The sequence below is a fragment of the Thunnus maccoyii genome, chromosome 6 (assembly GCF_910596095.1).
Source record: "Thunnus maccoyii chromosome 6, fThuMac1.1, whole genome shotgun sequence".
Classification (NCBI taxonomy): Eukaryota; Metazoa; Chordata; class Actinopteri; order Scombriformes; family Scombridae; genus Thunnus; species Thunnus maccoyii.
In genome coordinates this window covers 4357920-4382078 of record NC_056538.1, presented here as the reverse complement: position 1 = coordinate 4382078, position 24159 = coordinate 4357920, and the positions used below count along the sequence as shown (strand labels likewise).

General features: G+C 37.2%; 1 protein-coding gene across 1 annotated transcript; it reads right to left on the bottom strand.

The window, feature by feature from the left end:
• Positions 1–1731: 1731 nt before the first annotated feature.
• LOC121898264 (POU domain class 2-associating factor 1) lies at positions 1732–22208 on the bottom strand. The gene is made up of 5 exons (XM_042413239.1): positions 22126–22208; positions 14770–14897; positions 5706–5745; positions 5271–5563; positions 1732–3690 (listed from the first exon to the last, which is right to left on the bottom strand). Exons 1-5 carry the CDS (start codon positions 22139–22141, stop codon positions 3256–3258), a joined length of 912 nt encoding a protein of 303 aa, XP_042269173.1. The 5' UTR covers positions 22142–22208; the 3' UTR covers positions 1732–3255.
• Between the last annotated feature and the right edge of the window lie 1951 nt (positions 22209–24159).

The window sequence follows — 24159 nt, the reverse complement described above, 5'->3', positions numbered from 1 at the left end:
CACCATTTATCACCATTTACTTATGGTTTTATTTATGTTGAATAAATAATTTACTGTTGATTTATAGATCAGTTATTCTTTTAAGAAATTCTTTTAATGTGTTGAACCACTTACACGGATGAAAATCCATGTATTAACATTGACAAATTCAGACCTAATGAATTAAAACCATTTATAAATGACTTGCCAACCTTTATAACTTATTAGAAATAGAAAAACCCATAAGTATTAATGAATGGATTACCAACATTTATAACTGCATTATTATCAAACAGAAAGGCCAACAACCTGGCAACTTGGAGTTGTTCTTATTAATGTCTTATAACCTCTATAAAGTATTAGTTAATAATGTACTACATTAATAAAGCCATTAGTTACAGCTTACAAACACATTAAAGATGACATATTAGAAAGTGGTACCAATGTGCAAGTTTTTTACAACAACAATTGCTGTGTGACAGCAGAACCAATATAAAAAGAATCTAATTTGGACCAATTGTGAAATGTGTATTCTTAGCCTCCTTGGGGTGCCAGATTTGTGGGAGCCTGAGGCTCAGCCTTTCCATGATAAGCCCTGGTGAGAGCTCCATGTGTCCTGCCTCTCCATGCTATCACAGGTGCTGCACAGGCATGTTTCACGCTTTGAAGGGACTCTCTGTGATTAAGCACATGCAGCAGAAAAATTTGGGCGGCTCCCATCAGACATTGCCACCCTAATTCTGCCTTTCAAAAGAATAAACTGTTAGGTTGATGCATTGAAAGGAGGAGGAGAAAGAAAACACTGAACTGAGAGTCCGACATGCTGGCAATTATAAGCCACGTGTCACACATGACACTAGCTTTCAACACTGTTTATATTTCTCGTAGCTGCTGAAAGTGTTAGTTCAGCAGAGGACCAACTTCCCCTTCATTGATCCACAAGGAAGCTTTAGTTTTGTGATAAACTGGCACAAGGACTCTAACAACACATGCTAACTGACTGAGTCACCAGATAAATCATTTGCCAAGAATCAAAGAGAGCAGATGGATGATGAGGGAGGTTTACACGAGTAAAAGTTATGTACAGTAATACTGATATATGATGTTTCCTAAAATGGATATCTGATTTATTGATGCCTCACAAACTGCCATGACACTGGGGTTGAACATCTCCTGCCACTTTGAGAAGCTGGACTGAACGTCAGCATGCTCTTCTCTGCCAAAACCAATTCCATCAAATATCTTGACAGTGGAATAGTTTTATTCATGCTGATGAAAAAGCAACATCTTTCCGTATTGTTTAAATTTCACACATTTACTGTCCATGAACTCCGAAACTCCTGGAATTCATACAAACCCCAACTTATGCCTCACAGTTTACATGTCTGTCATTCTGATTTATCTCTCTTTATCTTTTCTCTTTCTCTTTTTTTCCTTTCTTGTGTATTGCCTGCTCGGATTCCTTCAGGTGCCACCTCTACTGGTCGCTTTTGTTTTGTTATTTTCACAATTTTTAGTTCTGCATGAGGAATCACAGCCAAAGACAACTTTTTTTTCACATGTTCCCATCACATGCGCAGGGCCAGCACGTTTTCTCCCTTGTGATACGATCTCAGGTGTTTCCAGGTGTGGGCTCTGACAGATGAATTGCTGCCCCTCTCACGATGTCAGTTTCCCCTTGGGGAAAACCCCTGAGTTTCAGAGGCCATTACTGCCAAGAGCAAGCACAAGCACCATGGCAAAGTCAAGTACAGCATAAGACAGTTGAATGAACACTGCTGTAATATAAAAAACAAGATCCTTGAAAATCAGAAATTTCTTACTAACAAGTATAATTTCAGCTTGAGCAACAACATAAAAAGCTAATTTAAGCAGCAACATTTACTGAAATTTAAAGCTTAGCATACTGGTGGCTCCAGATGGCATTAAAATGTTATTTTTTATCTAGAGTAGTTCATCTTTAGTATCCACTGAATTACTGTCTGTTCTTCTCCCCAACATTCCTGCTGTAACCACCTGCACCATCACACCACTATCATATCTCTGTAATAACATTATTCTCTGTGTATCTCTTATGGAAATGTAATATTTGGCATTTCATTCCCTTTTTCCACTGTCATTCAGGTGAAGAAATATTGGGCAAAGCGGCAATCCCGCATCTTTATCACATTTTTGTTAGCTATCGAAACCTCCCCATTCCATTTGAAAACTCCATGTTGTGTACAATATCATGGATTGTGGAGACAGATACTGGCAGTCAGTGCCTATTCTGTTATTTAATCTTTGTTCCTTCTTGATCAACTTGCCCCAACATGCATGAGTCCAGTTCCTGTTCTAGTTTGATGTAAATCATCAATCAGAAAAAAAGAAAACATACTAATTCCCCATGCTCTGGTTAACTGGCAGCATCAATGACATCAAGGCTAAATGTGTAACTGTTTCTGACAACTCCTTTTTACTAAGACGACATCATCTTGTTTTTAATGGCAAATTTTGCTGCAAAAAGGCCCCACCTGTCATCATGAATATCTTAAAAGCAATAATATATTATACACACATTAAAATCAGCCTTAAAACATTCACACATCCCATCACTTTGATATGATTCATAGTAAAGTATTTCCAAGTATTTATGTTACAGTGCATCATGTGAGCATAAAATACCTCTAAACAGCATTTAGCAAATAAAAGAGCAGGCATGCTAACTTTAAGTGGCTTTTCTCTTCGCTACATCTCATACATAAAAACAAAAAAATAACACTTGTAGGAGAAGGTATTTTAGCTGTCACTACAGGGAAAGTGCAACTAATAGCATTATTGAATAATTTCAGTTTATTTGCTAAGCTTTGACCATTATTCATATCAGTTATGATTGTGTTGGACTTATTTAATTAATTCCTGCAATCGGAAAACAAAACGACATAGCTAAAAAGATATCAGATGACCAGAATAAAAAAAACATTAGCCAATCAAAAAAATGAAGGCAAACAGTAAATTATTACCCAAAGTGTTCCATCACGGTTTAAATATCAACTTCCTTGTTCAACTTTGACCTACGGTACTACTGCCATAGTTGTGTGCCATGAGGGTGAAAGTGATCATCTGACCACTCGTTTTTCTGCTCTTTGTTCTGTCCATCTTCACTTCCAACATGATGACTCAAGTTATAATAAAATGTTTATCTACTGTATTTAACAAGACAAAATGTTGGCCCTGGGAAAGACAAAAAGGCCTAGGACAGAAAAAATACTGCTTCTACAAACAAAATGAACAATATCAGACGTGCGGAATGAAGAGCGAGCTGCTGTACGAGTCCTTGCCCTCCTCTTCACCATCTTCCTTTTGATCCTCCAGAAGTTTATCCAGTAGGTTTGGTGATTCCGGCTCTACAACTGGATCTTCATCCAGAGTCTGGCCTTGTGTCTCAGGGTTCAGCTGGTGGTCTGAACGCTGCGGGAGGTCCAGGATCTGGGGATGAGGATCCGTACCCTGGGCCTCCAGCTGAGGGATCATGGTGGTTAAAGACATGGACAAAGGCATGTGGACCAGAGGTGATCCAGGCAGGGTTGTGGAGCCCTGGGCAAACTGGACCCCAGGGCTGGGCATGGTGGATATGGTGGTAAGGGGTTGGGCCCAGGGGAAGTAGGTCAGCCCTGAGTCCGGGAGCTCCATCTGAGGGAGGGAGGATGGTGTTGGGGCCACAGGTATGGTCTGGAACAACAAATATGACCAAAATATATATTAAAAACAACACAGTCATCAGAAGTTCACTAAATCATTAAGGTGATTTATAATGATTAATAGTCAGCCTCTCTTGCTTTCAACAATCTCTACCAATCAAATCCTTGAGGTTATAGAGGGTTAACGTGTTCAACTCCAGTTTTCCCCTTTTCTTTCCTCCTAGCTTTAAGATTGTAAAATTCCGCTAATCCACACTATCAGTATCATATATATTCTATATCAGTTCCAGTTTTCACCGAAGTTATATGATGTTCACTCCATAAAATATTCAAAACCAAGATGATTTCATAGCTGTATATCTTTGGAAACCCTGGGATCTCTACTAGAGTTCTGTAGATACATTTTAAATGACTCACCAGTAGATCAGTAAGGTTGAAAAAGTTAGGAATTCACCCCAAACATGCTTTTTTTCTTTATTACTCACTTTAGGTTTGAAAGGTGGCTGTTTAAAGTTGGTAGTTTGCTCCTTCATAGAGAGCAGCAGCTACTGTCAGTTGGTATTCATGTCAGTCCAACTGTACTACAATAGTGACAGGTTTTTATGGTAGAAAATGTATCAGAAAGACTTTTCTGCTGTCTGTTTTAATATGCTTGGTATGTTCCAAACATTTTCTTTTCACTCACTATTTATCTCCAACATCTGGCTGTATGCATTGCTTTTGTGTGTAGTTTGTGTGGTGAGATATGATCACATTTCAAGTACAAGCATAAGCTAAAAACGTAAGCAATGTGTCTTGTTATATTGTAGCATATTTTGGTGAAACAGTTCCAAGTTATGGAACAGTCATAGTTGCAGCAGGAGTGGTCTGAGGAGATTTTTGCAAACATTTCGGTACTTTTTTTGTAATGAAGACTTGTCTTTGTAATTCTGTGTAACTGCAGTGATTTCAGCTGCTGTTTTCTGTGAAACTAAAAAGCTAGGTACTAAATTTTTCTCTCTACTCATATTTCCTGTCTCTCTGCACCTTCAACTATTAAATAAAGGCAAAATGCCAAAAAAAAAAAGTCTGTAAAAAAAGAAACTATATTTTAGGTGGATACTCTAGGTCCCCTAATAAGCAATTGTAAGCAGTATATTAACAGTTAATTAATGGTTTATAACACACTATAATGTAATTTTAAGTATTTGTCAACAACTATAACTCCTGCTGTGGGCACCCATAAGTGGAGGCTGCTATATAAACTGATAATGAATGACAATATAGTAAAATACACTTAATATAATATAAAATAATTTTGATAATGTAAAATATATCTTCTTAGGAGAAGTTATAATTGTTGACAAGTACCAATAAACACCAAAAAATGTCCTTATATCTGTATTCAATATTGATTATAAATACATTATAGTGTGTTATAAACCATTTATTAATTGTTCATATACTGCTTATAAATGATAAATAGGGGAACTTAAATGAATTATGGATGCTTATGGATGATTTCTGGGTTTTTTTTCAGCCCCATTTTGAGATTTGACCAGTGTAGTTTTTTTACACGCTAAATAAGTTAAAACATACTTTTGTTCACTCATGAAGTCGTCTCCTACTCACCCCGAAGTTAGTGAGCAGTGGCGTGTGTGTGTAAGTCAGCATGGTGTAGCTGGGGCACAGAGTCTGCATATACACATCAGCGGTCAGGGTGGGGGCGGCTGGGTAGGCCAGAGTCTGAGCTGAGGTGTCCTGCTGGTTGTAGTCAGATGAAGACCAGTGTGATACAGCAGGCTGAAGCCCAGTGCTGGTGGCAGGCGGCGCAGCTTTCCATCCTGCACACTGCAACCCTCCATCACTGACTGCAACCAATGAGTCAGCTGGGGAACTGCTGGCAACATCAGAGCCAAAGATGCCTGAATGCACAGAGAAGTTTGAATGTGAGTATTGAAAACAGGCAGGGATGCATGCTTAACTTACAGAAATCAGTTTGGTAAATGTGTCTGGTAACGCTCAGATGCAGCTGTTTGACTAAAAGGCATAAGAACGAACAAGTACCTTGCGTGTACAATGACTGGTTGTTGTGTGTGGCCACATCCTGAAAAAAGAACAGATTACATCAGTGAAGAAAGTGAGCTGAATATGTCAACAAATTGCAGTAGAATCTCTGGACTGCTCTGTCATGTTGATATATAAATATGAAGTATTTACACTGGTACAGATCAAGGCCAGGTGTGAACAGCAGCTGAGACTGGATCATAATTAAAGCGTGCAAGTGTGTGTTTGTGTGTGTTACAGATACAAGCCAGAATTTGTTATATTGTTTGTGTATTCACATGCAGGTGTGGACATGAAGAATTTGTCTCTTGACGTTGAGTCAGATGTAATCAAAGCTGAATGTTGTGAGATTTTTAACACATAAAAACTTTTAAATGTTCAATAAAGTGAGATAAATTGACTGGTGATACAACAAAATTACAGCATCTGAAGTTCTTTCCAGTTAAAGTTTGTAATTCTGTCTTCAACTGGGACAGAAGTGGTTAACCTCTAACTGTCTAACTTATGCGTTGGTTGGTTACTTACTGGTGTACTGTATGTGTCATTTCATGGACCTACATTTATGTTTCTCATTGGACATGGATACTCTTATTTACATATCAGTGAGCTAAAAGATTAGGCCTTAGATCTTATCAAGGCAGAAAACAATGGATAAATGTCTTCTACAGTTTACTAGTTTACTGAAAAAGCTCAGGCTGCAACTTAATAATTGATCCGATTGCGTAAATGGATATTATATCCCCCGAAGGCACAATGGGCACACTTGTGTTACACCAGTACAGGTGTGGAGAGAGGGTGGAGTCCAGCTGCACTCAGGGATGGTAGTAGATTAGTAAGACTATGAACAATTGTTAGAGCATACAAAGACCTGTTGACCTCAAGTAAAGTGAGTATTTCTACAATAGCTTTAAAGAGATTTAAGAGATTTAAAAAAAGGTTAAAGAAAGATTTAACTCTCAAAACCTCTCAACCTACTGTATTATATATCTTTATTTTGTCAATTCAGATGAACACCAGGGATTGAAAGTTCACCCTTAATCCTGGAAACAGTAGTTTGACAAAAAAATCTTTAGTTTTAACCCACATAGGTCACAAGGCTATCTCCGTGACAACTAAGCAAATTCCATCAGATGAGGACGACCCTAAGATGTAGTTGAAAGCCCTGAAAAACCAAGTATGTGGACCTTAAGTTTATTTTTTTTATCGTATTATAGGTGTCATTTGTAATTACTTGTATCCTTTTCTTGTTAATCTTGCTCTGCGTTTCTATTAAATCCACTTTCACTAAATCCGCCTCATAATGTCCTACATATCCCACAATGCCTCTCAGCAGCCACAATCCACAGTATGAAGACATACTAAAATGTGGAGGTTAAAATAGCCATATTGTAATAAAGCTTCAGAACAATGGCAAAGAGAGTCAAGCCTGTTTATTAAAATGACAAAAGTAGTTGACAGATTTGTAAAGATGGTGGTTGTGGCTGCAGTGCATTGTGGTTTATTGAGGAGATCAGTGTTGCAGAATTCTGTATGTCTACCTTTTCTACAATTAAATTATTTATATATGATTGATGAATGTGTAAATTGTCCCAAATTGTGGCTCTAGATAAACTCTGAGTGACATCAAAAACCAATGTTTAGCATTGATGTTTTAGATTCTCCAGTTGATGGTGTGATCTTTTAGTGATTCTAAACCTTGACCTTGTGCTGTTCTGAACAGTGTTGGCTACCAGGCCGCAATATATACAGACATATTACCTCAAAAAACCGAGCTAACCTAGAGAGAGCTTAATTTAACAGGGACTATAAATATGTCAGCATTATCCCAAACTGTTTTTAGCCATTCAACCTGGTTTCTTCATTCTGCATACATATAAAACAACTTTACACTTTCAAATTCCTTGCAGTGCATACACCAAAGTCCAATTTTGCATGCAGGTGATACACACCAATAACTTCTTGGAGAGCTGATGTGTCCCCAGTCTCACTTCAAAATGTGTAATAGCTACGTTGGCCTGTGTCCATGTCAAGTGACTGTCAAGTTTCTGTTTCTGCTCAAAAAAAGAAAAAAATGGCTGCCATTCCCTCTATTCTCAGTGGAAAATGCAATATTTTAAAATTGTTTTGGCATTAAAATACATTTTGATAGCATCTCTGGTGAGAAATGTGCATTTTATTTTTATAATCTTCATGCAGTGAGTGTGTATAATGTATAGTTTGTTTCAGGCTTTCTATTGTTGCTATGGTGGTTGCTATGGATGCTGCTGTTGCTGAAACCACGTAGTTGCATGTTGCGTAGTTATCTGAGCTGTTATATTATTTGTGTTGTTTTATGTAACTGTTTGATGATGCTCTTTCAATAAAAAACATAGATTTTAGAGTGGCTCAGGGATGAACTGAATTTGAAATCCAGAATTTGAAGCTTTGCGATTGGCTGACCAGAGAACCCGCCTGGAAGTATTTTCCTCACTGTACTTGTGTTAAGGTTTTCTTTTAATGATATCTTTAACATTTCTCAAAACAAAAACACGAAAGTGTCCTTGATAACTCAACAATACAATAGGTTAATGTTATATGGCCATATAAACAGGATGAAGACGAGGTTATCAAACTAGACTTTATATTTCACATCCCTCATTTAATCCCTGCATTTGTCACTTACATATATTTCATCAAAGTGGACTTTAGAATGTGCATTACATTCAACCTCCACTGTTACATTATTTATGCAAATTTCACATTTAATTATTACTCTTGTCACCTTCATATATTTCATACACTTCATTTCTTTGTCCATAGCACAGCCCACATTTCCTTTGTGCAGTCAATATTTAATTTCAAGTTTTATATCCTCTTTCAAAACTATTACTATTCTATTATGTAAATATATTTTAAAAATTCAATTTCATTTTAATATTACTGATATTATTTCATTATCATTGATTTTAATTTACTTTTGTCTATTTTTTTTTCCTGTGTTGTGTTTTTTGGGAGCAAACACCAAGACACATTCTTTGTATGCTTGCATTGACTAATAAAACAGATCCTGATTAAAGGGATTATGTCATGTTGACATAAAATCCTAAAAATAAATATACAAAAAATCTCCAGGGTTATGTAAATAGTTGCTTCTGCATGCCTTGGTATTTGACGACCTGGGAATGAGAAGAGGTCTTTTCAGCGCTCACCCTGACCCTAGATTATCAGCAGTATTGTAATCTCTGAAGGTGACTCATTTTGGTCATTATTTCTACTAAAAAAAAACAAAAACAAACAAAAAGCTTCATTTTATATCTTGGGCTTTCAAGGTTTTCTCTGAAACTAGGCCTGGGATGGTTTGTGTCCATGAAATGAGAAAATTAAAACTTTATTGTGGAGCTAAACCAAATACATCATTGGAAAGGTCTCAACCTGCAGAGTAACATATGTCAGTATGAAGATTCTACATGGCTCCTGCTTTGAAATACTGACCTTTGAACCTTGACCTTAGTGCATGTTTGAAGGCTTATAATTCAGCAACAAAACAGGCCAAAGACATGAGACCAACAGTTATAGAGAGCTCTTGACCTCGGCTATCATGTGAGTATAATCAACAACTGGGTTTGCTATCAGATATAGGTAAAATATGGTTAAAATTAATTTTCACCCATCTAACAATTAGATATTTAAAATCTGATTACACTAATGTGTTTACCCTCCCCTCAAACTCATCAGTGTACTTTCAATTCAGTATATACAACCTCCAATTCTAGGAAAAATACAATTCCCTAGAGCCACGCCATGCAGCTTGATACAAATCAGCACCACAGTTGTAGTTCTTCCGGTTTGCAAAGCAGGGTGGGTTGTAAAAAGATATATCTACTGAATATATCAAATATCTAGTACAGCTCAACTAGTAATTACGCTGCATCTAGATGATCCATTGTTAAGAAAAAGTAAAGATGTTTCTCATGATTCAAAATGTTCAGCCAACATTGTGTGTGTGTGTGTAAAGTAATGCAAAGTGGACTGTCTTTGTCTCCATAGTAACGGTCGATGAGGCTCCTGGGTAATATAGCCACTTTGGCTATCAAAAGCTGACAAAAAAAACTTGATTTCTCAGAATCAAAGGTGAAATAATTAAAACAAACGGCCTTGACATTAATCCATCGTATTCTTAGATATCAAGGACACTTTGATGTTTTTGTGTTGAGAAATGTTGAGGATATCATTAAAATTGACAGTGAGGAAAATGAACAACTTCCCAACAGCAGGTCCTCTGGTCCACCCATCAGACTGATGCAGTCTGTCATAAATGCAAAGAAGAAATACATTATCCCTGTGGCGCCCAAAAATAAATTAAATAAATAAATAAAATAACACAAATAACATAACAGCTCAGATAACTACACAATATGCAACTACATGGTTTCAGCGACAGCAGCATCTATAGCAACCACCATAGCAATGATAGAAAGCCTACAAAAAAACAAAAAATGCACTTTTCTCACTAAAAATATTATCAAAACACATTTTAATGCCGAAACAATTTTAAAATATTTCATTTTCCACCAAGAATAAAAGGAATGGCAGCTGTTTTGTCCACAGAAGTTAAAGGGAAGGACTGGTGTATCACCTGCATGCAAAATTGGACTTTGGCTTATGCACTGCAAGGAATTTGAAAGTGTAAAGTTGTTTTACTTGTATGTAGATTGAAGAGACCAGGTTGATTCATTACTTTGGTACAGACTGAAATATCTCAACAGCTATTACATGGCTATGAAGCTTTCATGGTCCCTGAATAATGAATCCTACTGATGATGATGATCCCCTGACTTTTCCTCTAACGCCACCATGAGGTTGATATTCATAGCTTATCTTATCTAGCCATATATTGACATCTATTGGATGGATTGTCATGAATTTTACAACAGAAATTCATGGTCCCAAGAGGATGAAATGTAATAACATTGATCTTGTGACTTTTCATCTAGTCCCATCATTGTGTCAAACTTTTATTTTGTCCCAATACTTTAGATTATGACCAAATACCTGCAAAACTCATGACATTATCATCAGCCTCAGCTGTACTTTGTGTTAAGTGCGAATTAGCTAGGCAACCGTGGCAACTGTTCACTGTCTGACAGATAAGATAAGATATGCTTTATTGTCCCACAAGGGATGTTTGTCTTGGGCTCTGAGCCGCTGCATCACACAACACACATGCCAGCACCTTTAGTCTCATCTGTAGACAGATTAAATCAATGAACTCATTTGAACTTTTTTTCCCTCTATTGAATGCACCTGATTGTTCAACTTTATAAGTAAAGTAAGTAAACTTTATTTATAAAGCACCTTTCAAAACCATAGTTACAAAGTGCTGTACAATGCAAACGATTAATATATAAGCATGTGATTCACATTTTGCAACTTATGTTCATTTGTAATCCAGTTGTGTTGTGACAGTAGTTGCTGAAAACATAAAACATAGGCCTATGCTGTGAGTTTTTACATCCTGTCTTCTTATACCTAGAATGATAAATAAACTTCAATGACTCTGCCCAGTCGTCTCTTCCTCCGCTACCTGTGTTTCTTTTCTCTGTGTTGAATGTACACACCCAGATGTCCATCATGCAGAACTAGTGTATAATCTCTCTTGAAAGACATCTGTATGCATATTTGAAAAAATACATTAGTTCTGTACAGTATGGGCCCTATACGGTTGAGTGTGTAATAAGCTGCAGCACAGTACATAATCTGTAGTGTGAAGAGAGTAAAAAGTAGTAGTGACAGCTTATGTCAGTGTTTGGGTACTGCTTGACACAAGCAGCTGTGAAAGACTGCATCCTGCTGCCTGCAGTCAGTCAATGGGGCATGTTCAGAGGCAGCGGGGCATGTGCTGTCAGATGCCTGAAGGACTGCAGAGGAGCTGACTTGTGTCAGGGCTTTGACAGAGGGGGGAAAGTTACAGCCCTCGATAATTATACTAAAGACGAGAAAGATTACTGAGCTCCTCTAATTTCATTTTACTCAAGTGTTGAGAGTGATAGGCCTCATCTGAAAAAATAAAACTCTGGCACTTTTGACAGAAATTGTTGCTGTTGCATGAATGATCAGAAAAGCTTTCTTGAAAATAAACAACCAATTTTCCCTCCACAGATATGGTTTTCCTGCTGGAGGCTGAGGGATGGCTCTGCTCTTATAACACCAATAAGCCTAATACCAACAGAGGTAAGGTAAATGCTGACTGGGTGTGTTTAACTGTAAACTGAGTGTGCTTTTAAGAACACAGATTAACAAACACTAGAATCTCAAACCAAAGCTCTCTGCTTGAACAATAATTCCCTTATACAATGTCAGCTCACCTCCCTTCACGTAGCGCCATGCTAATTTGAAAAAAATAAGACCTCCCCATTGAATTAAACTGAGAAACTCTTCATTTAAGGGCCTATTCACCTACATTCATATTTTGGGTCAATATGCACAGGTTTTTAAATATCTGAGAGATTTTAGCCTTCACTCCAATGCAATAAAGGTGAAGGACCTCACAGTATAGGAAAATGATGTTTAAAAATTTTTAAAACAGTTTGTGTCCCCATTACTCTCAATAACCTACAGATCTCCCTATCAACTGCATTCATATGGACTATTTTCTTCATAGAAGGTAGTTCCAGTGAAAACTCGCAATGAGCTCTGTGGGTTTTTGCAAGTAAGCCGTAGTTCAAACCAAAACTACCTGCATGGTATAATACCACTACTGACACTTTGGGTGAACAAACCCTTTAATAGCTATAGCTAATGTTATTGTGCATAATATCTTGATGTTGATTGCTTTTTGTTTGTTTTAAAAGAGGTAGTTGGGAAATACATACGCTTTCTTGCTTGGAGTTAGAAGAGAAAATCAATACTACTCTTATGTCTGTACTCTGAATATGAAACTACAGCCAACAACAGGTTAGCTTAGCTTAGCATAAAGACTGGAAGCAAGGGGAAACTGCTAACCTGGCTTTGTCCAGAGATAAAAACAAATATATACACCTAAATATACACCTCAAAAGCTGAAAAATTAACACGTTATATCTAGTTTATTTAATCTGTACACAAACCAAAGTGTATCAAGGCAAGTTACAGTGTTCCTTTGAGCTGGAACTATTTGTTGGCCGGGCCAGTGACTCCCTAGACTCTTGTCAGGCAACCAGTGGAGATTCCAGGAAGCCACTGCAGCTGGCCAAGAAATAGTTCCAGCAAACAACTAGTTTTTACATATTGGGGGGTTTTTTGTACATGTTTGTAGGTTTTTTTTATGTGTTTGTTTTTGTAGTGTACAGACATGAGAGCGGTATTCATCCTCCCATCTAACTCTCAGCAGGAAAGCAAATACTTCCCAAAATGTTGAGCTATTCCTTCAATATGGTTTGATGCACATGAACACAGTATAACAGTGATTACAAATTTTGGATTAATTTCCAAAACTGGATATTTAAACTTAAAGAGGCTCCCTAAAAGATAAAAGTAAAAAAATGAATTCTCCTCATAATAAATGGAGAAAACCGAGGTTCAAGAACCTCTGGATGATATCCAACAAGTTTCAAAAGCTATTTTCATGTTCCAAAGAAATGCTCTCCGAGTGAAAGATGAGTATTATCAATTACATTTTACAACTAACTAGGAGATAACATACAAATACACCTAGTATCAGATTATGGTTTGTGTCTTTCCCTCTTATCAAAGAGTGTGGGGGTTTTTTGAGGGGGGGGTCATGGATTGCGTGTGTATGTTATGTGTGTGTGTTTGTGTTTGTGTGCACTGTCTGTCTTCTCCAGGTCTAGTAGGTGTAATAAATAGCAAGTGGGAGGGCTCTTTGGCAAGGCTGCGAGTTATTTTGCATAGGGCTGTGTGCCCAGCCCTGGAGCCATGCAGGGAATGGCTGTAACTGTCATGGAAAAACACCTGGATTATATAAGGACAAAATCCCCCCTGCGCTCTGGGATAGTCTCTGGGTCCTGACTGCTCACATCCTAAAGGCCCCACAGGGGCCCTTCCTTTCAGCTCTTGTGAATGCCATCTGTAATTTGGTGAAAAATATTCCAGTTATTCCCAAAAAAGAAAGAAATTTTGATCTTAATGTGTCATGTTCCAGCATCTGCCTCATAGAGTTCACTTTTACAACCAACAACATGCATCAGGAGGTTCAGTATGTGCATTTCTTTTGATCTCAGCAGAAGGCGTAAAGATCTTTCACTCTACTTATTTTCTTGACAGTTCTGATGAGTGAAAACTGTCAGCCTGGAGAATAATGGTAATATATATTATCAGAGCGCTAGAAAGCATTCTTAGAAATGCAACAGGTTATTAAGGCATTATTCAGGAGAACATTAAAGAAAATATTGGGAAAAAAGTCTGTGTTCACCGCAGAATCTATGACAACACCCCCAAAAAGTTAATGAACTTGAGTTCAGCTAAAGACCCACTGTGACTGTCACAGCCCTGCTTTGTTTTTGAGACAAATACATATAAAAGTGATTCTGCACAATTGTTCAATTTTATTTATTTTATTTTTTTTATTTTAGAAGCTCTATATTTTTGAGTTTAATTTTGTATTTGAGTATCTGCTATTAGAATTGAGTCACTTGACAGAGTAGCTACTGAAGATCTCACAAAGCACAGGTCTGAAATGTTTGATTAGTCCGACAGCACATGAGCTTGAGCAATCATTGCTCCATAACTGCTCCCGCAGTAAATCCTGTGGTGATTATTTGTTTAATGAGTAATGATGTCGTGATAAAGGGACAGGGAACCATGCGGTTCCAGTACCTGCATGACTGTTTGGAAAATGATTTTCTTTGAAAGGAAGGGTGGGGATATAAAATATATAAAATTTGTCAGTACTGTATGTAATTGTAGCTGAGGAATCCAGAATCTTGGCAATATATCATTTATTTAATTTATGTACACCTCATTTTAAATGTCACAAACCTGGAGTAAAAGTAATAATGTGCAACTGATCATGAAATGAATTCATCATCAAAATGCATCATGTAAAATCATGTTAATGTCATGTGTTGTGTTGTCATGGTGTCCTCACCGCAGGAGGGGGCACTGTCTTGGTGCTGTGTGGCTCCAGACTTCTCTTCCTCCTCAGCAGCTCTTTGACCGGGTCTCTGACTCGAACGCCTTGGTATGGCCTAGACCTGGCCAGGGATGATGATGGCGCTAGAGACACACAGAGAAACAGAGAGAGATGGATACACACAACTTGATTTCCCTACAACTATCTAGACGCAGTCGCTGTGATGGACATGATGAGTTCACAGAGTTTATGTACAGAGGCAGCCTATAGCCTCACTGAGATGTATTTGTTCAGACTGTGAACACTGAAACTGACAGTAACACCAGTACAAGAATAAACCCATCAAATATATTTTATGTACATATGTATTTCTATTATAGGATGTGACAAAAGTTGCACAAGTATCTCACATCCTTCATCATAGATAGTTAGACATATAGTATTGCTATATGGACTACTACTGTATCCTTTTAAACACCTATCCTATCCTGTTTATACATCAACCTCCACTTATGGGTGGAGTTATAGTTGCTATATCTGCTTATAACTACATCATAGTGTTATTAACCATTTATAACTTTTATATACTGCTTATGAATGTTAAATAGGAGGACTTAAATACTAACTGGCGGTGTGGAGGCTGTTTTGCAAATATATTCATTGGACATCTAAAATTTGTCCAAAATACTGCAAATAGCTACTCAAGTCTATCACAGTGGAGTAATAGATTTAGTATTGAAGTATTAGTGAAAATCAAAGTATTGAGTTAATATTTCAGGCAATTCTGCAAAGTATTAAACTAATTAAATACACACAAAGTTATATTTACAACAGTCAGAGTAATTTTTGTCAGATTTTTAGATTCTTTTTATTAACATTATTTCTACTCTGCTTAGATAGAAAACAATACAGACTGCAGTAATCACGCCACAACTACAACCACACACTCCATCCATTTTATCACTTGTGTGCACGACAGGTAGAATGACTATGGATAACTATGAGACTTCTAAATGCCTTACATCTTATATATATATATATATACATATATATATATACATACATATATATATATATATATATATATATATGTATGTATATATATATATATATATATATATATATACATCATATATATAGGATGTGTGTGTGTTCATATGTCTCTGATTTTTTTGCAAATAGCAATTTAACCTACATGCTGTGGTTGCTGTTGATTTGAAACACATTGGTTGAGTTAAACCAATCCTAAGAGGTAACAGCTAACAACACCATTATAAAGATCTTCTGTGCTTATACACGTCTATTCATTTGAATATTTGACTGATGGGTGAGAGTGTCCTCTGGAGCCAGGCTGACAAAAAACTTCAGGCTAGATGGTCTCTCAGTACGTCCAAATGTTTACAACCAGTGACTTCCTGCAAGTATAAGCATGAGAAGAAATCGGATCTGACAGAGAGGGCCTCTTTTGAATAAACTCAAAGTAACAGTAAAGTACATGTGACACTGCAGACAATGACATCGGTCAGTACAGCCGCAGGCTACAAAGTCGTTGAAAGTAATGGCATTTTCCCTGTAGCACTGCAGCAGCGCGGGCTCTCTGCAGATGGAGGGTGATCTATATGTGTACTGTGCATACAACACTGGAACTTCATAGACCATAAGGCTACAGCTCACTATTTGATCAGTTTTATTTGATTACACAGGGGACATATTTTCAGTTCTAACCATTCTATCCATCAGTCAGATCACATTTGATAGCAGATTGCAGTAGTCTGTAGTAAATGGATAGAATTTGATCTGGTTAGGACAGGAATTGGTCAGATCTCCCCCAATCTTCCTGTCTACGGCTGAGTGACTCAACTATAAGCATTTTTCAAAATTGTGTAGTCACCTGAGAAAGGCTCAAACAGTGAGTGCAAACACCAAGAAAAGTGATCTGCACCATATGTCTTCATCACTCTGACTTTCACCTTCCCCCTTCCACTTAACTCTACTTTCATTTTTTTGCATTCCCATATGCAGGCATGTCACCTACACTGATACTGAGACATAGACTCACCCCATCAGTCCTACATATGTCATGTTCATTTGTTCAGTTTTGCCAGATGCACAACAATTATTGATGTGTACAATGCATGAATGAATTATCAATAACACAATAATTGAGACATAGTTTTTTCCATAATAGTGAAATGTTTGAGCTGATTTGTTATCCAATCACATCTTTTTTGAGATCTGGTGAGACAGCCACTGTCACCTCTAACAACCTCTTATAATTTGTTTGTGACTGTATTTTGCAACTTTCATTTCTTATAGGTCTAGTTTAAGCATCAAACTGTTGTCTTTGGTATCATTAATATATCCCAGTTAGTACAACAAGACTAAGAGTCCACAGCCATGCTAGCAGCTCTGTAAGGCTGTACTTTGGGACAGCGATGATTTGAGCTGAATGCTAACATCAGCATGCTAACATGCTCACAGTGATAATGCTAACATGCTGACTTTTAGCAGGGTAGCCCATTCATATGCTAAATTTGCTAAATGGCATCAAACACCAAGTAAAACTAGGGTGGATAAGGATGTCATGCTGTCATGTTACAGGTATTTAGTTATTAGTCATCAGTAAGTATAGGGCAAATTAATATTTTGACCTGATAGATGGATGTTGGGGGGTTGACAAAATCATTAGGAAACATTATCTGGGAATCATGAATATCTTTAACATATTTCGCAACAATCTAATGGATAGTTTTCAAGATATTTCACTCTGAAATACAACTTAGATTAGAAGAAGGGTAAATGAGTCTACACACTTGTTGCCAAAGGCTTCTTACTGTATGTGCAGTATGTTACACACAAGTCCTGTTAACAATAAACCACTGTTGTTGCTGCAGATCATAATTTGCAGTGGTGTGAGAGCAGTTCCTGTTGATTGTCACTCGATAGTTCAAATGAAAACTGCCTTGATGCCACAAACGCAGACACACACTCATCAGTCTTTCAGTGACATGATTATATAATAATCAAAGGTCAAAAGTTCAATAGTTTAACAGAACTATGAAACTATGAAGGAAATATCTGCCAACAGGAACTGAAACACCAAACTTGATACATCGATCCAAGAGACTGTTCTTTTTGTAAATTTGGCAACATCCTGTGGTGATCATATCATGTGTGATTTAACAATTTTCACAAAAAGTTTGATTCAAATTGTTGCAGCAATGGTTGTTGCAGAGGGCTTGTGGGGGTGCTGTTGGTGTGAGCCGATACTGGTGTACATTTGAGTAATTCTAACGAAATCACATTGGCATGTTCACAGAGGCAATATGTCAGAGTTAATTTATCTCTCAGTCCCAAGTAACCAAAAAAATCCATGCCCAGTTCCCACAATGATCACCATTATTGCTGTTTTGTTGCATTCTACATTGTACAACTAATATCACATTCATCATGCCCCCACAGTGAGTCAGTCCACAGTCACTGTACTGGAACTGGCAACAGATAACTGGGCTTGGTGTGGTAACTGACAAATGGATCTACAGCTTATCAAGAAGTTAACATTTTAACATTAACAAACACATCCTTCTCTGAAGAAATGGTAAGAACAAATACTGTTTGAAGTCATTAATTCCCTCAGGTATAGTAAGCAATCACACTGTGCAATTTTTCAGCTCTACCATTGCACAGAAACTACTTTGTCTCTTGTTTGTTTTACCAAAATCTACTTTCAAGTGTGTGTCAGTAGATGAGCACATGTGGAAGATAATCATCTCATCAACTTCAACCGAAACTGGAGGATTCACCAAAGTAGCTGTTGAGAAAAGGAGCACTCCCCCGTTCACCTTTCCTGCTCAGAATTTACTTCCAGTTACCAGCCTGCTCCTCTGACCTTTAACCTGTAACTGTTGTTCAAATCACTCCCAGTGACAGAAGAGGGAGACCTGCGGTCCAGACTGCTGCTGTTTCTGTCCTCTACTTAACCTCTGCTGTTAGGCTGAGGGTGTCCTGACAGTATCTCCTCCAGATTCCTATCAGTAGCTGATTGATTTGATTTTGGTTGATGGATTTTCTATAGGTCAGACAGGCTAAGTGGCCGTTCTAGACAAAAAGAGAATAGTGACAAGTCCATGATGATTAGCAGAAAGAAAGAGTCCCCCAAAGTTACTGTTGCTACACAGCTGGCACATACAGTTTAAAGAGGATAGAACATGTACATTTCCAGGTCTATATTCATATTCTGGGGCTCAACTGGAATATCTTTTTATGTATTTCAGTTTTAAAAAACACTTTATTTATCTTATACTGGCCCTTTATGCAGCCCCTCAGTTCAACCTCTGACTGAAACAGGCGGTTTTAGCTCCTGTCTCTTTAAGTACCCCTTCCCAATGAGCCCACTCTGTTCTGACTGGTTAGCTCCTGGAAACTGCCACTTGGCAGACTTCTGCCTGCTCCGGAGGCTGCATGAACAAACAGTAGTAGGGTTTCACTTCTTGTTCTATTTCTTTACTTTAAATACAACTTCTCAAATACATCCACACATGTTTCAGCCTGAATCCGATATGCACTATGCAAGTGGACAACACAAACAGCCCATGGAACAACCTTAGCAACAAAGGCTACGGAACAGACAGCCATTTGTGAGCATGGATGAATGATCTGACCTCAGGTCAAAGTGGAAGCAGAGGTAACTCTACAGAGCGTTGAAGCCCTGGCCTTTGACTTGCAGGCAGCATTTTACATACGTTCACCTAAAGTTTTGGAACTTTGACCATGTTTAATATAGACATACAACATTATAACAGTATATAAAACCACAAAAAGCATAATGTCCCCTTTAAAATGATAATGGTGACAGATTTAACATCCAAATTCTTCATGTTTGAAACAGCGAGTCCTTGATTTCAGACAGAGATGAAAAAAAAGCCGAAGTCTTGTTTTTATCTGGATTGATTAGCCAGCTGAAATGACAACTGTTGCAGGCAGATTTTATTGGCTCTGGCTAATTAAGCTAATTAAGCTAATGTTAGCTCCATGGGTCAGTTGAAAATTCAGTCACATGTTGACTTTTTAATATTCCCAGTTGACTTGTTTTCAAAGGAAAATCCTCTCTAAAATCATTTTAGATATGCATTTGTTGACTACAGATATGATATTGTGCTAAAAGACAAGAGAGGCTGAAACTACATGAAGCTAAAACTATATGTTCCAGGCAAAACAATGCAGTTGATAATCCATGTAGAAGACATGGAAATAAAGTTGTTCTGGTATGTATGTTTATTAGTCCCTCAATTATCAGTATAATAAAGAAAAATGTAAGATCAGACTATTTGGCTGCTTACTTCCAAGCAAGGAGAGGTTCAATTTATATTATATTGTTTGTATTTTCAAACAGCACATTCCTCTTTTAAGATTACAAGAGAAAAGGTTTTTAATATGTGGTCTGACCAATGAGTTTAGCGAACATAACGCTTACTCAGATAACAAGTTTGGCTCGGGTTGCTGGGTTTTAAACTTCCCCAAGTTCAATAAAGAGCTGATAGAGCCACTAACGTTATGCTAAGCTCTGTTACACTGGCATCTGTAGTAGCATAATACACTGGATGTTCTATTATGAACAAGACTGTAACCTCAAAAAATATAGTTAGCTAATGAAATGCTAGTTAGCTGACATGCTAATGTTTGCAGCTTACATTTGTGCAAATAAACACAGTTTTACTCCCAAAAATGTGCTCAAATATGTGCGGTAAATACAGTATTTGTAAGTCTATAAGATATTCCTTCAAAGTCTCAGTTTACTTGTAATTACATGGTGTGAAGCAAATTTTTCATATCATGAATCAGACCAAACACTGACCAACTGTAGGACTACTGTACAGACGTGCTGGAGTCATTGTGGAGATACACAAGCAGCTTTAGTGTTGCAGGAGGTCGGGAAGTGAGCAGCTGTCACGCAGCCAACAGCAACAAAAGGTTTGTAAAGATTCATGGGAAAGGACTGAAGGAGTTTGAGGAGTGTGCTACAAACAGAGGTGTGGTGCTTATCACGCAAAGTAATTTATAACAGCAACAGCACAGTGTACTGATGTCTGTTAAATGTGGTTACGTATTCTATAAGTCATTTAAACTATTTCATTGAAGATGTTGAAAAGCAACTCTCTATTGTGTTAATCCCGGTTGCACATGTAGAGCCTTGGGTTGAGAAAATGGATTGAGACCTGTGATGATTTTTGATAATACATATAAATTAACTATTACCAAGACTGAGAGCTACAACTCGAAATATTTAGGTAGAAAAATATCATAATCTTTCACTTTCTATCTGTCAAGTATCCCTGTCGTTCATAAGGTTTTAATAAGGTCTTTTATCCAGAAAACCTAAGATGCAAGAAGCTGTGCCAAAGAACACAGGGAAATAGCCCGCGTAAATGCAATGATGAAATAAATGCAAAAGAATGAACATCTGAATTTCGATTAAATTGAACAGAAGATACTGTCCTCTTTCATCTGTTTCAGGCAATCACACATGAGTACACACAGACAAACAAACAACATGGCACATGCACAGGGACTCAACCAACACAAAAGAGGAAGCTCCACAGCTGTGCAGTATTTTACTGTGGTGGAGGCCTGCTGCCATTTTGCATATCAAGATTACAGCCCAATAGCAACACAGAGCCAACCTCCCAATTACCACCTTCCTCTTTCCAAAAAAGTCTGACAAAACAGTTTCAATACTGGTCCTGACACAGAGTTGTTCACATCAGGAAAAGTTGTCGCATTTTGTTGTTTTCTTTTTTTAGCAGTGTTCCAAAAAACCCCAAACTCCCGTACTGAACATTTTACTACATGTTATAGAGACAACCAAGAACTAAACACTGATTAGCAAATGAAACACAACAGCCAAAATTCAAAGTTTAATTCAAACAAGTTGAGCTAGGTACTGTAAATTAAACTATTTTTCACTCAACAGCAACTCTTGATCGACAGTATTAAAAATGAACATTAAAGCTCTGACAGAGGTAGCGATGCAGGGCGATTGTACTGAATCACATTATATTGTGTTCATGTTATTGTGTCTACTTCCTGTGAGCAACGAGATGATGCTTCGTACACAAATTGTACAAAAGATTAGGTTTAACCTTATCCAAATATTAAAGTCAAACCCTTTTTGGATGATTCACATCTCCGCTGATTTAAAGTTTGAAAACCTTCTGCTGCTCTTTATATTACCACCTTTACTAAAATAGAAGCAGATTTAATCATTGAAACAATTAAAATATGAACTGTATATATAAAATAATGCAAGGTAATCTCCATGCAAGGCTTTTTAACTTCATGTAAATAAAACAACAAATGATGTATTGTACTTACATTTCTCCCAGTGCATACTGCTTATCTCGATAATATCATATAGTTAAACTGAAAATAATCAAAGTGGCGGGTTGACTGACGGGCTTTATAACAGCCTGAAGCTGGCTAACAATCCCCCAGGGATGTCACAGCTTTTCTAACCACAAATCTCCCTGTTGCATCTACTTTCAGTGTTGATACTGTTTAAGTTGAATCTGCACAATACTGTAACTATAAGAGATAAACATTCTTTTAAAAAGGGAAGAAAAATGAAACAGAAACAAATAAGATTGAACATTTAAGAGAATGAGATGAACAACCAAATGTGTGACAAACATATGATGAAAAATCAATTAAAACATAGCTGATGCAAATAATGTATTACAGTAATGTGAGAGAGACTTCCTTTTCACAGCTTTTGGTTTATCTGAGAGAAACTCATTAGCATGGACTCCATTTTGTTTCAAAGAACTGGCTACTGATTGCATTCATAAGGAAAAGTAGTCAAATTAAATTGCACCTTAAGTAACACATCATTTGTCATTTGATTGATTTGTTGTATAACTTTATATGGTATGATTAACCTTGTTTTGATTTTAAAATAATAATTTGACATTCTGGGAAACATGCATATCTACATCAGGATATGTTCAGCCAGATTAAAGACTGGGGAAACAGCTAGACTAGCGTTGTCAAAATGTAAAAAAACAAAAACATACATATCTATATGCAACATTGATATTCAATCGCTGAATTCATTGTGATATCTTGGCACAGACAGGTGTTATCATGTTTCTCTGAAATAAGACCAGATTTCACAAGAAACCAGTTTTTTTTCCTGGTGCAACTCAGATGTATAAGAACATATACAGTATAAGGTGTGGTCAGATTTGTCCATGAACCACCATTCAGTAGTAATTGTCACAAATTTATTTTACACAACAGAGTGTTTACAAGTGTTTGGGAGTTCTACTGCATATGTGAAATATATGTAGTATTAAGCCTTTTGTGTCTCCAGAGGGTGCTGTGTGAAATCTGATAAATTGCCTTAAGTGATGTCACTTGAGTCAGCATCAGTTGGAGTTGAAGACTACAAGTTTGAAAATGAATCAAATCTGAGGGTGTAGAGTTAGAAAGAAGTGAGGTTACCAGACATCTGTAGCCCACTCCTCATCTCTGCTTGAGGCTAAATTAGCTGTTACTGGCATAACACACCCAAATCATCAACTCAACTGACAGGTGACGAGTTGCATTGTGGGTAATATCAGCGCTAGGTTGTGACAAGGAAGCAGAATGCATGGAATAAAAAAGACGATATCTCTGGTTCTGCTGCATCGATTTTGGTCAATTATTTTTTAAACTGTCCATCGAGAGTCTTGACAGTGTTAAGGGAATGCCAGACAAAATTGAAGGAATATACTTTTATGTAAAATAAACAGTAAGCATACAGAACATTAAGACAAATAACTTAAAGGATAGATTTACAATTTTTCAAGTATGCCTTAAAACAACAGTCAGGTGTCCTTATGAACAGTGAAAGAGGTTTTCCTCACTGTAATCATTCCTCCTGTTCATACTGGCTGTTAAAAGATCCTTCAAATATACTTTCAATGTAAGTAATTGAGGCCAAAATCCACAGTACACACGGTCGTATTGTGCAAAAATGCATTTAAACGTTGATGTGAAGCTTATATGAGGCTTCAGCAGTCTGAGTTAGTCATATCAAGTGGATATCTGTTGAGCTGTGGTGGAAGTATAATAACAAAAAGAGGGACTTTGGCGCTAAAAAGACTGTAACGTTGAAAGATATCTACTTGATTTGACTCATTTGGACGCTGAAGCTTCATATTAGCTTTGGATAAACATTTAAATACATTTTTGCATAGAACGAGGCCTCTGGATTTTGTCCCTCATCACTTCCATTGTAATTGCATTATGAAGGGATCTTCTAATGGTCAGTATGAACAGGAGGAATGATTACAGCAAGAAAAACCTGTTTCAATGATCATATGGGAAACCAGACTATTGTTTTAAGACAGACATAAAACATTGTGA